The 18,580-nt window shown below is 45.4% G+C and overlaps 1 protein-coding gene across 4 annotated transcripts in view; it reads right to left on the reverse strand.

Moving 5' to 3' along the window:
• Positions 1-18,580, reverse strand: part of LOC106580525 (netrin receptor UNC5D) — a 209,788-nt gene that overhangs the window by 67,918 nt on the left and 123,290 nt on the right. For all 4 annotated transcript variants that reach the window (XM_014161696.2, XM_014161694.2, XM_014161693.2 and 1 more), the window contains exons 3-4: positions 5,070-5,213; positions 4,158-4,261 (exon numbers count right to left, since the gene is read on the reverse strand). In XM_014161696.2, the coding sequence (XP_014017171.2) occupies positions 4,158-4,261; positions 5,070-5,213 (248 nt within the window). The remainder of the gene's footprint in view (positions 1-4,157; positions 4,262-5,069; positions 5,214-18,580) is intronic.

The following is an 18,580-nucleotide window of genomic DNA, read 5'->3' on the forward strand; positions in this document are numbered from 1 at the left end:
TTTTATGGACCGTGGGGTCACCACTAAGTTAGGGATTCCCCTGGTTCAGGTGGAAACAACCCTTCCCCGTGCACGCCTTAGACAGTCGACCACTAGGGTCAGGGCTGGTCAGGGAGGTCACTATGCCACTGGTCATGGTAATGCGGGGGGGGGGGGTCATGAGGAGAGTATCAGTCTCTTTCTCATTGATTCCCCAGCGTTTCCGGTGGTACTAGGGATCCCCTGGCTAGCCACTCACAACCCTAACATTTCGTGGAGACAGAGGGCTCTTAAGGGGTGGTCGAAGGAGTGCTCGGGCAGATGCATAGGGGTTTTCATCGGTGCGACTACGGTGGATAGTCCAGACCAAGTCTCTACCGTGCACATTCCCTCAGAGTATGCCGATTTGGCTATCGCCTTCAGTAAAACGAAGGCGACTCAATTACCACCTCATCGACAAGGAGACTGTGCGATACACCTCCAGGTGGACGCTGCACTTCCCCGGAGTCACGTGTATCCCCTGTCTCAGGAGGAGACAGTGGCTATGGAGACATTCGTCACTGAGTCCTTGAGGCAGGGATACATTCAGCCATCCAAATTTTATCCGTTATTTTACCAGGTAAGTTGACTGAGAACACGTTCTCATTTGCAGCAACGACCTGGGGAATAGTTACAGGGGAGAGGAGGGGGATGAATGCGCCAATTGGAAACTGGGGATTATTAGGTGACCATGATGCTCCGAGAGGGGGACGAGTGGAAAACTGCATTTAGTACCACATCTGGCCATTATGAGTACCTCGTTATGCCGTATGGGTTAAAGAATGCTCCCGCCGTCTTCCAATCTTTGTGGACGAGATTCTCCGGGACGTGCTCGGTCAGGGTGTGGTGGTGTACATCGACGACATTCTGATCTACTCCACCACACACGGCGCGTATGTGTCTCTGGTGCGTAAAGTCCTTGAGCGACTGTTGGAGTATGACCTATACGTCAAGGCTGGAAATGTGAGTTCTCCAAACCAGCCATCTCTTTTCTGGGGTATCGCATTTCCACATCCGGGGTGGTGATGGAATGTGACCGCATTTCGGCCGTGGGTAATTCGCCCGACTCCCACCACTGTGAAGGAGGTGCAGCGGTTCTTGGTGTTTGCCAATTACTACCGGAGGTTTATCCGGGGCTTTGGGCAGGTGGCGGCTCCCATTACCTCACTGATGAAGGGGGGCCGGTGCGGTTGCGGTGGTCGGCGGAGGCGGACAGGGGTTTTAGTCGCCTGAAGGCTCTGTTTACCGATGCTCCAGTGCTGGCGCATCCGGATCCCTCTTTGCCATTCATAGTGGAGGTGGACGCGTCCGAGGCTGGGGTAGGAGCCGTGCTATCACAGTGCTCGGGCACGCCCCCGAAGCTTTGCCCCTGTGCTTTCTTCTCTAAGAAGCTGAGTCCGGCGGAGCGTAACTATGATGTGGGGGACAGGGAGTTGCTGGCTGTGGTAAGAGCCCTGAAGGTGTAGAGACATTGGCTTGAGGGGGTCGCGTCACCCTTTTCTCATCTGGACCGACCACCGTAATCTGGAGTACATCCGGGCGGCGAGGAGACAGAACCCTCGTCAAGCCAAGTGGGCTATGTTCTTTACGAGATTTCAGTTTACGATTTCGTACATCCCAGGTTCCCGGAACACTAGGGCTGACGCACTGTCTCGTCTCCATGACGACGAGGAACGGTCCACCGATCCCACTCCCATACTTCCAGCCTCCTGCCTGGTGGCACCGGTGGTCTGGGAGGTGGAGGCGGATATCGAGCGGGCATTACAGGCAGAACCTACTCCCCCTCAAGGTCCCGTGGGTTGTAAGTACGTCCCGCTCGGTGTCCACGATCGGTTGATCCGGTGGGCGCACACGCTACCCTCCTCGGGTCACCCAGGGATTGAGTGGACGGTGCGTGGTCTTAGCGGGAAATACTGGTGGCCCACCTTGGTGAAGGACGTGAGGCGCTATGTCTACTCCTGTTCGGTGTGTGCCCAGTGTAAGGCTCCTAGGCACATGCCTAGAGAGAAATTACAGCCCCTCCCCATTCCACAGCGACCATGGTCCCCCCTGTTGTTGGATTTCCTCACCGACCTCCCGCCGTCTCAGGGGAACACCACGATCCTGGTTATTGTGGATCGGTTCTCTAAGTCCTGCCGTCTGCTCCCCTTACCTGGTCTTCCTACGGCCCTGCAGACCGCGGAGGCTCTATTCACCCACGTCTTCCGGCACTACGGGGTGCCTAAGGACATCGTCTCTGATCGAGGCCCCCAGTTCATGTCCCGGGTGTGGCGGGCGTTTATGGAGCGACTGGGGGTTTCAGTCAGTTTGACCTCAGGTTTTCACCCCGAGAGTAATGGGCAGGTAGAGAGGATTAATCAGGATGTGGGCAGGTTTCTGCGGTCCTACTGCAGGGACCGGCCAGGGGAGTGGGCGAAGTTCGTGCCATGGGCCGAGATGGCTCAGAACTCTCTTCGCCACTCCTCTACCAACCTGTTGCCTTTTCAGTGTGTGTTGGGTTACCAGCCGGTCCTGGTGCCCTGGCATCAGAGCCAGACGGAGGCCCCTGCGGTGGAGGACTGGGTCCAGCGCTCTAAGGAGACCTGGAACGCCATTCAGGATTCCCTGGAACGGGCCAGGGGATGACAAAAGGAGAGCGCTGACCGCCGCCGCAGTGAAGCCCCCGTGTTTACCCCAGGGGAGAGAGTCTGGCTCTCATCCCGGAACCTGCCCCTCCACCTGCCTGCCGGAAACTGGGTCCGCGGTTTGTGGGGCCATTAAAAGTCCTGAGGAGAATAAACGAGGTGTGTTACAGGTTACAGAGTCCTTATTATTAACGTATTAACCCCTCGTTTCATGTGTCTCTCCTCAGGCCGGTGGTAGCTGGTCCACTGCAGGACACCGAGGTGCAGGAGGTCCTTCCACCCCCCCTGGACATCGGGGGGGCCCTGGCGTACACAGTCCGGTCCATCTTGGACTCCAGGCGCCGGGTGAGGGGCCAACAGTACCTCGTGGACTGGGAGGGGTACGGTCCGGAGGAGAGGTGCTGGGTACCGGTGGAGGACATCTTGGACCCATTGCTGATACGGGAGTTCCACAGCCTCCATCCGGATCGCCCTGCGCCTCGCACTCCGGGGCGTCCTCGAGGCCGGCGTCGGCGCGCTGCGGGAGCCGCGCGTCTGGGGTGTACTGTCACCACATCGACGGAAGGTGGTGCCCCTCCTCGCCGGGGCGGCACTCGGCGGTCGTCGTCGCCGGCCTACTAGCTGCCACCGATCCTCTGTTTCATTTTCTGTTGGTTAGGTCTAGGTTAGGTACACACCTGTTTTGTATTAGTTCATTAGTGGGGGGGTTATTTAGTCTTTCTGTGTAGGTTTGTTTTTTGTGTGTGATTATTTTGCGTCAGGACTTTAGTCTGGGGAACAGGTGTTTTTCCTCTGCCAGTGTGTTTTATGCAGTGTTTTGGGCTGCGTCCCTCCACTGTGTTCGGGCTGTTTATGGGCATTTTGTATTGTCGCCCTGCCCTACCTGTTTTGGACAAGTGTGGATACTTATTAAACGTGTGTTCACGGACTTGTGTCTCCTGCGCTTGACTTCACCCCTCCTGCTTCCTTGAGCCGCCTGACACTGCATCCCAAATGGAACCATATTCCATTTGGGGTTTGACCAGGGCCCATAGGGCTCTGATTGAAAGTAGTGCACTACATGAGGAATAGGGTGCGATTTGGTACGCAAACCAGGCTGGCATCACCCCACCATCCTCTTCACGCTGAATAATTCATAACTCACAGGTTACCCACAGCCAAAATCCACTCAAACCCACACATGCACCACAGAGCTATAGTTCATACTGATTAACTCTAGACACTGCATTTAAATAATACTGTATGCACATTAATTTTGAACAGTGCATCCAATAACACTGTCATCATAAAAAAAATCACAGTGTGTAGTGTATGCCTACCGCTGACACAACACAGTCGGGAATAAATATGTGTTCAAAGCAGACAGTTTTCCCCTTGCTGCATAAGAGTTGAAACGCTCTATTCTAGAGCCTCTCAACAGCCTGGAGTGTAAGGTAAGCTGTTTCCCTGCACAGAGAGGCTCCCACCCTGTTGGAGGGGTCATAACTGTTAAGAGCTGGGAAGCTGGGGTCTTACCTCTGCTGCTGGCACTCCCTCTGGGGGGCGGCAGTGCAGCACAATCATCCCTTTGATTGGAACTTCCTTCCCCTGGGGGTCCTGCTCAAAGTTCTTCCTCAGGTCTGTGTGGGGAGATAACACCCTGCTGTCAGTCCACCCCATGCCCAGCCTGCCCTCAATCTCCCCATCACTAACACCACTTGCCACTGACTCTCCCTGCCTTACCCTGCCCTTAGTTTGGACACGACATCAACCTTGGGAGTGAGGAACAAGTCTGAATGAACCAGGAGGTGGTCTCATTTCCTTTCTGCCTCCCCAGCTCCATCTGTCTGCAGGTTGCCAAGGTTATTTGGAGGATAGACTGTACTGGCTGATGAGTACATATTCATACATAATATGCCCATTAAACTTAAAAGTATATGTCATGGGGGATAATTTTTTTGCTAAGTTGCACGTCGGCTTTTCTATCCATCCAATCCTGCAGTGCAGTTTTGGCCACTAGCCATAATGTGAGACTGAGGTGCTTTATAAATACAATGAGTGGAACGGACATAGAAACTCGGTCTCTGACCATGGAAATTTGACTGGTAAACTCACGGGGACACTCAATGACACCAGTCCACCCACAATGGCATAACTGACCTGAATATCATTTCAGGTCATTATTTTTTTTAATTGAACCCTTATTTTACCAGGTAAGTTCTATGGGTCAGTTTCCTAATCCTGGTCCTGGGGACCAAAAAGGGTGCACATTTTAGTTTTTTCTCTAGCACTAACCCACCTGATTAAACTAAAGGCTTGATGAGTTGGTTAGTTGAATCAAGAATAAAGTGCTAGAACAAAAAACAAAATGTGCACCCCTTTGGGTCCACAGGAATAGTATTGGGAAAAACTACTATGGGTGATACAATACTGTAGTAGGCTACTCACATGCGATGTGGACCGTGGCCTTGCGGCTCTTGGAGGTGCCTAGGTGGCTCCAGGCCACACATAGACACCAGTAGTCCTCTGGGCCGTGGAAGTCCTCCACCTGTTGACGGGACACGTTGATCAACACCTCACGCACCTTCAGCCCTGCATGGGGGAAAGAAACAGCCAGTAAGTGATGTTACTGTCTGGATCGACTGTTATTTAAATAAAGAAACAACCAGTAAGTAGTTTTACTGTCTGGATCAAGTGTTATTAAATAATGAAACAGCCAGTAAGTGATTTTACTGTCTGGTTCAAATGTTCTTTGCAGAAAGAAACAGCTAGTAAGTGATGTTACTGTCTGCATCAAGTGTTTTTTTTTTAAAATAAAGAAACAGCCAGTAAGTGATGTTACTTTCTGGATCAAATGTTCTTTGGAGAAAGAAACAATGTACCGAGAACATGTACAGGACCTCTGGCACTCAGTCCTTGGAATCCTTAGAGTGCTTAGAGTGTCCTAACTGTTGTTGAGAGATCTTTAAGGGAGAGTGGGATGGGACTGGATAAAATATTTACTATACACATAGCTGTCTGGTAGTTCTAATCAATAGTGTGGTAAAATAGTGTGGTTAGAGCAGGGTTTCCCAACCTTCTCCTCTGCCCCCCCAACACATTTTATATTTTTGTTTTTAACCTAAACTGGCACACCTGATTAAATTAGTCAAAGGCTTGTGGATAAGTTGACTAATTAAATCAGGTGTGCCAGTTAATCAGGTGTTCCCTGAGGAGAGGGTTGGGAGACCCTCGGCTTGAGCATCATCATCCCCACTAAAAGCTTCACATCAGAACTGCTTCAAAAAGAATACAATATGTACAGCAGTGTTTCCCAACTACGGTCCTCTACCCGCAACTTTTTGTTGTAGTCCCGGACAAAAATACCCAATTCAACTTGTCAAGGGTTTGATGATTAGTTGACAATTAGATTTGGGTGTGTTTGTCTGGGGCCACAACACAAATATGTACTGTTGGGGGTACTGGAGGACTGGAGTTGGAAAACTCTGATGTAGCAGTTACAATGACAGCCTCCTGAGTAGTGCAGTGATCTAAGGCACTGCGTCACAGTGCTAGAGGCGTCACTACAGATCCGGGTCCGATCCCGGGCTGTGTCGCAGCGGGCTGCGACCGGGAGACCCATGAGGCGGCACACAATTGGCCCAGCATAGTCCGAGTTAGGGGAGGGTTTGGCCGGCCGGGTGTCCTTATACCATCGCGCTCTAGCAACTCCTGTGGCGGGCCGGTGCGCATGCACACTGACTCGGACGCCAGTTAGACGGTGTTTCCTCCGACACATTGGTGCGATTGGCTTCCGGGTTAAGCGAGCAGTGTGTCAAGAAGCAGTGCAGCTTAGTAGGGTTGTGTTTCAGAGGACGCATGGCTCTCGACCTTTGCTTCTCCAGAGTCCGTACAGCAGTTGCAGTGATTGGACAAGACTGTAACTACCAATTGGATATCACAAAAAAAGGGGTAAATAAATAAAGGTTACCCTGACACAATAACACAGAGTATTAACCCCTCAAACTCAACTGGACCTCCAAGCTTGTTCCACTGCATTTTTTCATTGTTCACCTCTAATCAGGGACCGCATTAGACCTGGAACACCAGGTGGTTTCAATTTATTATCAGGTAGAACAGAAAACCAGCAGGCTCCGGACCTCGTAGGGTAAGAGTTGAGTACCCCTGGCATGAACCGTAGTTACACAAGCATAGCAAGCACAATTCAAACCCAGCACATTTTTAGAACAAGCACATTAAAGCATGTCCGTACCAATGGAGTCTCCCTATGAAATCCTCTTAGTGTCGCAACATAAACCTCCCCAGCTGAAATCTTTGCAGACCTGTTATATAGTTCTGTATTGATAAAGGCTTCCATTTTTAATCTGAGCCATGGGCTTAGGGACCTGTCATGTGTTTTCTTTCCTCCTTTTCAGAGCCTCCATAGCCTGCAGCCCTCCCAAACACAGGATTAGTGAAAAGATGTAACGTGTGAGGCTTGGGACAGAAAAATACCAATCTAGGCTGCGTGCCAAATGGCGCCCTATTTCCTACACAGTGCACTACTTTTGACGAGAGCGGTATGGGCTATTACCTGGTGAACTATACAGTGCACTAGGCAATAGGGTGCCATTTGGGACATAACCCTAGTCTCTCAGCACCCTGTCCTCTCCTCTGGGTTTCCTCTCCTGCACACAACAATAAATGCAGCCTAATCTAACATGCTCGTTGGCAGTCACACCAGCACACCATGTACTGCATTTCAGACTTTTGAATACATAATAATTAAACACCACACTGAATAGCAGCAGGAACATGTCCCTAGATTAATGCTGTTGCTTGAAGATACAGAACAAGATACATATTTAAAGGTCCGCTGTATGTATAGGAACAATCATGCCACTCAGAACTAAATCAGCTAGCCTACATTATGTTGAGGCTGTGAGGAAAGTCGTTAATGGATGATGTTAACAAACAACCTCAGCTGCCTGTTAGTCTCCAAACAGATTTTACAGCAAAAATGTTGTTGGAACTCGGTCCCCTGCTATCCTCCAAACAAATTTGAATTCTACTGGAACACGTGGAGCATGCCACTCTGGAGATGAACAAAAAAATCCACTACAGCCAACCAGCACTTCACTTAGTGAGACAAACATAATTCATAATTCCCCTGCAGAGATATGGCAATTGACAGAGTGGGGGTGAAGAGACAGGAGAGAAAATCATGACTAATGACTGCACATAATCCCCCCCAAAAAAGAAACACTGTGAGCAATATGCTAATAGAAGCTGGCAGGTCCTGCACTCTCTGGCGTCTCTCTGAGGGGCACATTTCCTTGAGGACTAACCGTCCGGGACAGGTGGTGTGCCTGAGAGACAGACCCGAGTTTCGACACTCTGTCATCTGTCACCCCTATTTGTTTACAGGCGGAACACCATTGACAGGACTTATTAAACTAAACCTCTGATTCCTTCCACCCCACTGCTTTATTCTTTATCCAAGTGGCTCTCCCAGTGACTAAGCCATCCAAAAGGCAGAATTATTCAGAGAGAGAGAGAGAGAGAGAGAGAGAGAGAGAGAGAGAGAGAGAGAGACTTAAGCCATGGCTATTGGCTTTTTTTTAAATGAGAATGGAGGTTAGGGTGGTGTGAGCCTAGTTGGATGGGACAAAGCAAGGCTAATCTGCTCTCCCTTTGGCCTTGCTCTGTTGCCTTGCCATGGCTCAGCTTATTGAGTTGGACAACAGGAATGGCATAGGAAGAGGCTGGATCCCACTTCAATTTCAGAGGGCTTGGATCATCGTGAAAAAACAGGTGAGATTTGGAACAAGGATATATCTCTATACTGGCACATGGCTTGCATTGGCTCAAACCTGATTATTCTTCATAATATGTTCTACATAGACAATTATCTGTAGTGTTTCAAACCACTACAATTCCCATCAATGCCTGCCTCCTACTCTCCTGCAGGTCTGGGTCTTCCCTGGGTCTCCCTGCGGTGCAGTTGGAAAGAAGCCCTGAGCTACACTTCCCTTCCAGAATCCCCTGGAAGGCTCTTTGGTGGTGGGTAGTACAAAGTCAAAGGTCCTCTGGAGTGCACTAGCCATCACTACTTCACCTGCACAGTGTGCTAGCGTGTCTCCAATGAGCATTCCCTTTTAACACATCCTCCCACCCTCAGAGCCCGTTACTGGCCCCTGTCAACACCAGGCTTTCTGTTTCCTGCTCAAGTTGTTCACAAGGGAGGGTTGGCTTTAAAAATGGGTGTGTGGAAATCTTGTTGCTTTCAATAAGTGTTGATCACACAAATGAGAGAGAAGTATGGTGATGTATTTGACCATATCTTACCGCAATCATTTGAACCTTCATCAATATCTGCCACATTAAAGAGGGGCTCGACTTACCGATTCCACCTGCGCTTTTCCGGTGGCTCATTAACAAGAACTAGATGTGTCTTGGGGGTGTGGCTTGATATGGGTGTGTTATGTTTTCTATATCGTATCCAGGCAGTAATGTTTTTTTGTCCCTCTTGACAGTGTGAACGTGATTGGTCAGGGAATCCCATGCTTCGCTCGTAATGCATTTCCTGCTTTCTAAATGTAGCCATCTTTGAATGAAAGTTGTGTGTGTCATGCCAAGGTTAGCTTACCAGCGTGAGGATGTTTTAGTTGGAGAAAAACCAAGCCGTTTAGAAAAAAACTCTTATTCTTTCAACATAACATTTGCGACAATGTCTTGTATCTATTGTTTTCTAAGGCGCTCCAGACTGTCTCTAAATAAATGGGCGGGTTGTAGGTTGATTCTGGTGAGCAATTGGATAGCTTTCACTGCAGCACACCGGGCAGCTGTGATCAGGATGATTTGATTACTGCCCGCCATGATTAGACTGTGCCAGGCAGTGGTCCCGTGTGGGCAGGATTTGAATCAAAACCTAACCCTCATTTAAGTCATGGCGACCTGTTAAACAAATCTCACAAAACTCTGTTTTAGAATATACTGACTTTATGACCCAAATGATCTTACTTAGACTTTTTATTTCATTTTGGCACTTGAATAAACGTTTTAGTAATATCAATACCACAGAGTCTATATTTTTTGCATTCACTTGCACTTTAAGGAGTTCTGACTTACTGCAGTGGGGTTGATTGTGTGTGTGTAGGTGGGTGGGTGGATGTGTGAGGTGCGTGCAAGTGAGTATCCCAGTCTACCAAGGCAGCTATGGTACATGTGAACACTGAGTGCAATTAAGGACAAAACACCTCTCAGCTGAGGAGAGAAACAGCATTAGCACAGTCATGTCACCACAAATAAATGATGATCATAAAAGGCAGGTACTGCTCTAAAAAAGGCCCATCTAAAACAATGACAGGCACTTATCGCATAATTAATACAGAACATCTATTACGAAATCATATACCCTTTATTCTCAGCCCACAGACACGAACACACACTAACGAACATATCTACTAGACAAAATATTTAATTACAGAATGTTCACCTGCATTTGGGGACATATTTACTTGACAATGCACCACTTTTATTATCCGCTGCAGAGAGAGGCAGCTACAGTATATCCAGACGAGGCCTTTGTCTGCTACATCAAATAGGCCCAATGTTCACTGTTTAACTCTTTAATAATACAGCCAACTACACTGACAGAGCCAAGTCTCTTCTATACATCTTCAACAAAATAATATCCCATTTAAATGAAATCAAAAGTCTGGAAAAATAAACACAGCCCACTAACGGCATTATAAGCAGAAATAATTAGTAAGTAAACCTATAAAAAAAGGCATTGTACTGCAACAGGGGAAAGATAACTAAAACCTCACCCACCCATACAGGAAATATTGGAAGAGAAGTTTGCATATTGGGTTTTGTCTCCATCTGTGCGTAGATAAGGAAAGCGATACGCAATGTCATACTGTTGTCTGTTGGCGATGGAAGAAGGGTTTCATAGGTGTGTGTGGTGAAGAGCTCTATTTTCAAATCGTCCAACAAACGAATGAAGTTTGAGTTGGCACTTGGATTGGAACCGGTGCTTTGGTCCAAATGACATGAAAATAGAACTCTGACCATGCACGTCAGTAGTGGATAGCGCACTATTTTAATTACAATATATCTCAGTATTTGAATTATTTATTTTATACAGTCATTTTTGCTCATCTTTATCAAGGGTGTCAATAATTTCAGACCTCTCCATATAACACAGACCCCAATACACCCAGTCTTGCCTGACATGGAAGTCAAAACAGAATAGTAATCCAAACAAAAAAGGTAAAGCTCCTTTTTCTGTGATAAAAAAAGTTGACATTTACAACACAACCCATCGGCACCGGACTAGCTGAAACCTGAGGTAAGACCAAATAAAATGTATTTCCCCCCTCTAAGGAGCCTTTGATATACAGGTACAGTATGTGTGTGAGGTGAATTGTATTGTCTGGGCACATTCAGTTAACAACCCCATTAACGGAGTCACGAAGGAACCATGGGACAAAGATAACATTAATCCTCGCTTTAGTGGACATTACAGAGTGGCAAAAGCATTCATGATATAGGAGGGTTGAGTGTGTGGTGAGGCTAAGGCCCCTGCTGAGGGGGAAGCATAGTGTCACTGAATGTTTGCAGCGTGTATGCTGCCTGTTTGCTGCCTGTATGCTGTTGTTCCCCTGGACTCTCCTGTGTCTCATTCAAGAAATTTGCTCCCTTCCATCTGCCCTCATTTACACTCTTTCACTGATCTGACAAGACTGGATATTATGTGAAACTAATATGGTGTAAAACCAGGTGCTAGCCGAGCTATTGCTTACACCAAACCAGTTGTCTCAGTGAGTTCCATGAAGGGAAGTGAACAAGGACAGAGGGAAGGTAACATGGTCAGGGAATTAGACACAGCCGGGTTTCCTGGCAGGTGTGTGTGTCTGTGTGACCACCGGGGTTGTTTATCTGCTATTCTCAGGCCTCTCTTCCCCCATAGTGCCCAGGCCAGCCAGGACCTGCCACTCTCCATGTGCCTCCAATCTATGTAGGAGACAGCAACGACTTTGTCTGTTCACTGCTCACCAACGATAGCATTCACTATGCACAGACTCAACAAGAAAGGTCAGTGATTTTTCTCCAATCCGTGGGCATTGAATCCTAATGGAATATATGGGTCTATATGGGGCCCATTTGTGTGTGATTCCCTTCAGCATATCGACTATTTACACCTGATAAGGAAGGAGATTTAAACTAGGTTAAAGCTAGAATCTTTAATTTAAACAATAACAAAGCAGACACCCTGCCTCTGTTTTGGTAAAATGTAACCATTCATAGACAGAACTATGGATGCAAGGACTGACCATCCATGATATCAAAATTATAGTTTTAACCATGTGCAGGCCATAAAGTGTTTGTTTAGATTTACATTGTTTACAAACATTGGAGTAAAACAAGGTTATATTTAGGGTTTTGATGGCGGTATGACAGTTAATAAGTTATATTCTTCAAGAATCAATGGGTATAATTAATGTATAAGTAAAATAATTAATGTAGCAACTAAGGTTTCTAGCTTAATTAAAAACAAAAAAGATCGTAGTGGGAAGCATAGATCTTAACAGCATCATAGAACTCTATTCCACATCAGGTAACTGATACAAGCAGTAGAATCGGTAAAAGAAAACTGATGCAAATATATCTTATGGAACAGAGGGGACTGTTAAGAGACACACACAGGCACAGCCACACACATGATAAGATATGCACTCTATACAGACATACACATGGATGTTGTATTGTAGATATGTGATTGTAGAGTAGTGGCCTGAGGGAACACACTTATTGTGAAAAGTGTTATGAAATGTAATGTCATGTAATATTTTAAATTGTATGCCTTAATGTTGCTGGACCCTAGGAAGAGTAGCTGCTGCCTTGGCAACAGCTAACAGGGATACTTAATAAATACAAATACAAAGGAGCAGTCCATCCATAACATCATAAATACTTACAGTGCCATCAGAAAGTATTCATACCCCTTGACTTATTCCACATTTTGTTGTATTACAGCCGGAATTAAAATGTGATCACACACAATGCCCCATAATGACAAAGTGAAAACATGTTTTAGAAAGAACATTTATTGGCAATGAAATACAGAAATATCTAATTTACACAAATACTCACACCACTGAGTCAATACATGTATGAATCACCTTTTACAGCAATTACAGCTGTGTGTCTTTCTGGGTAAGTCTCTAAGAGCTTTGCAGACCTGGATTGTACAACATTTGCACATTATTATTTTAACAATTCTTTTTTTTTTTAACAAAGCTCTGTAAAGTTGGTTGTAGATCATTGCTAGACAGCCATTTTAAGGTTTTGCCATAAACTTAAGTAAATTTAAGTCAAATTTAACTAGGCCACTCTGGAACATTCAATGTCATCTTGGTAAGCAATGTCAGTGTAGATTTGGCCTTGTGTTTTAGGTTATTGTCCTGCTGAAAGGTGAATTCATCTCCCAGTGTCTGTTGGAAAGCAGAATGAACCAGGTTTATCTCCAGGATTTTGCCTGTGCGTAGCTCTATTCCGTTTCTTTCTATCAACAACAAAAGCTCCCTAATCCTTGCCAATGACAAGCATACCTATAACATGATGCAGCCACCACCATACTTGAAAATATGAAGAGTGGTAGGTACAATACTCATTGATGTGTTGGATTTGCCCCAAACATAACACTTTGTATTCAGGACATAAAGTTAATTTATTTTCCAAATGTTTTGAAGTTTTACTCCAGTACCTTATTGCAAACAGGAATATTTTTATTCTGTACAGGCTTCCTTCTTTTCACTCTGTCATTTAGGTTAGTATTGCGGAGTAACTACAATGTTGTTGATCCATCCTCAGTTTTCTTCTATCACAGCCATTAAACTCTAACTGTTTTAAAGTCACAATTGGCTTCATGGTGAAATCGCTGAGCAGTTTCCTTCCTCTCCGGCAACCGAGTTAGGAAGGACTGTCACAGGTGTAGCCGTGTTGAATAGACCAAATCGCAGCGGGTATGTGGATACTCATATTCTTTTAATGAAAAAACACACAAAGCATCCACAGGGAAAACAATAACCAGTACTCACAACAACAGGAACAGTTTTGCAGGCTCACAAAACGCAGTGCAAAAACAACTACCCACCGCCCCAAAGAAAAACACACACTACTATATAGGACTCCCAATCAAAGGCAACTCAACACACCTGCCTTCAATTGGGAGTCCAATCACCAACATAACACTTAACACACAAAAACCTGCCACGTCCTGACCAAAACTAATACAATTGCTCCCTCTGCTGGTCAGGACGTGACAAGGACGCCTGTATCTTTGTAGTGACTGGGTGTATTGATACACCATCCAAAGCCTAATAATAACTTCACCATGCTCAAAGGGATATTCAAAGGTTGCTTTTTTGTTTTTACCCATCCTCCAATAGGTGCCCTTCTTTGCGAGGCATTGGAAAACCTCCCTGGTCTTTGTGGTTTAATCTTTGTTTGAAATGAATTTCTCGACTGAGAGACCTTACAGATAATTGTATGTGCGGAGAACAGCGAAGAGGTAGTCATTCAAAAATCATGTTAAACACTAGTATTGCACACAGAGTGAGTCCATGCATCTTATCATGTGACTTGATAAGCAAATGTTCACTTATTGACTCAAGACATTTCAGCATTTCATTTGTAATGAATTTGTATACATAGCTACACAGGCTGCTTTAACTAATCGGTATTGAGGATATGTCCTTCTTGTAGATCCCTCCCTCTTCCAGTACAAAGTGCCTGTGACGGTGTCCCAAATCTTTATGTTTTATTTAACCTTTATTTAACTAGGCAAGTCAGTTAAGAACAAATTCTTATTTACAATGACGGCCTACCCCAGCCAAACCCGTGCGTCGCCCTATGGGACTCCCAATCACAGCCGGATGTGATACAGCCTGGATTCAAACCAGGGACTGTAGTGACACCTCTTGCACTGAGATGCAGTGCCTTAGACAGCTGCGCCACTCGGGAGCACCCTATTGTCTATATAGTGCACTACTTTTGAGCAGGGTGTCATTTGGGAATATGTGAGACAAGTAACTCTGTGAGACAAGTGATGATTCGCTAGTCTCAGACTTATGGGAGGGAGTGGACCAGTTTCCACCAAACAAACACCCTGGGGACCAATATTTCCCTGACACGGAACCCGGTGCGTATTTCCCCAATTCATTGAGGCAGTAAGGTCTTCAAGACGACAATGCTCTCCACTCTTAGTGGTAAGCCATTGACAAAAATAGGGAATTAATATAGGGAACTAAGCAAAAGGCTCATGTAAATATGGAGAGAGCACGCCAATCCAATCATTTATCCATTTTAAACCTATAAGAACACGTTATCGCTTGCAGCTCTCGATGTAAATCGGAGGCCACTGTGACATGCTTTTCCCAGTAATCTCTCCGCTGTTCAATTATGTATAGGCATGTTGACCCTATCAAAAAATCAATTACTGACAGGTTGACAATACCCTGCTTCATCCCAAAGGCCTCAGCACAGCTGTCTGTGGTTATCTCTAGTCAACACACTCCATACCATGGTTTAAAACACCAGTGCAGTCTGAACTGAATTCTCACTGCTGCTGATATTACCATAGACATTTAATCATGGACAAATTGTGCCCGATAAGTTGATTTTCGTAAGAGGTAGGAAGGTTAATAGAAAGGAAAAGTTCCATAAGCAGCACTTAGTGACAGTACATTCTCAGCTTACTACTTCAACTCACTGGCTGTCTTTAGTCTGTGACCAAATCTAAGCTTCGCCCCTCCACTGTCCTCACCCCTCCCCTGCCCTCTCCGCTCTCCACTCCCCCATTCCTCTCTCCTCTCTCCATTCCACTCCTTCTCCCCTCCTCCTCTCCTCTCCTCCTCTGAGCTCTCCTCTCTCCTCCCTCCTCCCTGTGCCTCAGTCTGGTTAACTCAAGGGCATTGTAGCGCCTCTTATCTGTGGCTGTGATTCATCAGCCTGTTTGGTAAATAAGAGATGTTATCATCATGGTGCTCTTGGTGGCATTGAAGGCCCATGTCCTAATCAATAACATCCAATTCATCATAGATCTGCTGCTTTGATTAGCTTGGCCTAATCCAATACACAATTTGGCTGTCCATTACCAAGGCAGGACAAAGCAATGTTGAGCATGTTGTTATCAATGGTAGTTATGAGTTTAGTGCTGATATAAAGCTAGCAGGCTATGCAGCATGCCGGGCGTGAGGTGAGGACAGGACAATCTCAGTCAGGCTCTTTTAATTGCAAATCCACTCGGGTCTCCTTCTGATGCAGAACCCGTTGGTTTTACAGCCTAGGCAAGGCAACACCGCAGGCGGTTAAGTGCAGGAGATGGTAAAAAAGTTAATAATTGTTCCCCGGATATAGCTTAAAGGCAGAGCGAGGTAAAAAGGATGAACTTTTCTTTTTTAACACTGGGCGTTCTTGAATCAGAATCTGTGAAATTGCGTAGTGAGAGAGTGTAGATAATGTGTTAGGTTAAGTACCATGTGGGGAGGCGGTGGCTCCGTCTGGAGGGAGCTCAACGAGCAGACGGTTATCCACTTGAGAATGCAGATGAGCTGAACAAGTATGAACCGAGTTAATGAATACAAAACTGCTTTCAAATCCTACATCAGACCTGACCTACTCAGGGTTCAAAGACCATACCTTCCTTTACAGTAGGAAAACAACACGTTGACACTATGAAATTAAAAGGACAATATCAAGTTTCTAACCTTATGAAATAAGCAATACGAGCCATTATGGTACTGTTAACATGACAACGAATTACCCCATGGGTTTAGCGAGGAACTTTATTGTAGAGTTAACAGACATTAATTGGTCAATAGGTTGTCAGACCCTCTACATATACAGATATTTAACCTCTCATTAAAACAAGCTTTTTCCTCCAATCCCAGTGCAATGGGTGCCATTTGCATTCTTTTGGTAATTTACATATAATTATTAAAATACAGTGCTTGGTTTGGAGATCATGGTATCCATTTAAAAAACGAAATAATTGAATTTGATGACAATAATTCCTCATTTAGCAACATACAGTTGAAGTCGGACGTTTACAAACACTGGAGTCATTAAAACTCGTTTTTCAACCACTCCACAAATTTCTTGTTAACAAACTATTGTTTTGGCAAGTCGGTTAAGACATCTACTTTGTGCATGACACAAGTCATTTTTTCAACAATTGTTTACAAACAGATTATTTCACTTATAATTCACTGTATCACAATTCCAGTGGGTCAGAAGTTTACATACACTAAGTTGACTGTGCCTTTAAACAACATGGAAAATTCCAGAAAATGATGTCATGGCTTTAGAAGCTTCTGATAGACATATTTTACTGTAATTTGAGTCAATTGAAGGTGTACCTGTGGATGTATTTCAAGGCCTAACTTCAAACTTAGTGCCTCTTTGCTTGACATCATAGGAAAATCAACAGAAATCAGCCAAGACCTCAGAAAAAAATTGTAGACCTCCACAAGTTTGGTTCATCCTTGGGAGCAATTTCCAAACGCCTGAAGGTACCACGTTCATCTGTGCAAACAATATTAAGCAAGTATAAACACCATAGGACCACGCAGCCGTCATACTGCTCAGGAAGGAGAAGCGTTCTGTCTCCTAGAGATGAACGTACTTTGGTGTGAAGAGTGCAAATTAATCCCAGAACAACAGCAAAGGACCTTGTGAAGATGCTGGAGGAAACAGGTACAAAGGTATCTACATCCACAGTAAAACGAGTCCTATATCGACATAACCTGAAAGGCCGCTCAGAAAGGAAGAAGCCACTGCTCCAAAACCGCCATAAAAAAGCCAGACTACGGTTTGCAACCTCACATGAAGACAAATATCATACTTTTTGGAGAAATGTCCTCTGGTCTGATGAAGCAAAAATAGAACTGTTTGGCCATAATGACCATTGTTATTTTTGGAGAAAAAGGGTGAGGCTTGCAAGCCGAAGAACACCATCCCAACCGTGAAGCACGGGGGTGGCAGCATCATGTTGTGGGGGTGCTTTGCTGCAGGAGGGACTGGTGCACTTCACAAAATTGATGGCATCATGAGGACAAAAAAGGATGTGGATATATTGAAGCAACATCTCAAGACATCAGTCAGGAAGTTAAAGCTTGGTTGCAAATGGGTCTTCCAAATGAACAATGACCCCAAGCATACTTCCAAAGTTGTGGCAAAATGGCTTAAGGACAACAAAGTCAAGGTATTGGAGTGGCCATCACAAAGCCCTGACCTCAATCCTATAGAACATTTGAGGGCAGAACTGAGAAAGCGTGTGTGAGCAAGGAGACCTACAAACCTGACTCAGTTAAACCAGCTCTGTCAGGAGGAATGGGACAAAATTCACCCAACTTATTGTGGGAAGCTTGTGGAAGGCTACCCGAAACGTTTGACCCAAGTTAAACAATTTAAAGGCAATGCTACGAAATACTAATTGAGTGTATGTGAACTTCTGACCCACTGGGAATGTGATGAAAGAAATACAATCTGAAATAAATCATTCTCTCTACTATTATTCTGACTTTTTACATTCTTAAAATAAAGTGGTGATCCTAACTGACCTAAGACAGGGCATTTTTACTAGGATTAAATGTCAGGAATTGTGAAAAACTGAGTTGAAATGTATTTGGCTAAGGTGTATGTAAACTTCTGACTTCAACTGTATTTTTGGCTCACAGCCCACCTACCACTTAAAACAGAACATCAGGCACTTCACTTGTTGTCGTTGTTGTTAGATAATGCTCCATTCTGATCTCTGAAATAAATGAATTAGCTCGCCTCTTGTTAACAACCATTGGACGTAGCATAAAACCAGAACAGTGAACTTTTCCCTAATACTTTTCCCATGTACTTCCTGACTCACACAGAGCAAAAATAATCAAAGTTCTGACTTTCATTTCCCCCATTAT

Source organism: Salmo salar, chromosome ssa20 (genome assembly GCF_905237065.1).
Source record: "Salmo salar chromosome ssa20, Ssal_v3.1, whole genome shotgun sequence".
Lineage (NCBI taxonomy): Eukaryota > Metazoa > Chordata > Actinopteri > Salmoniformes > Salmonidae > Salmo > Salmo salar.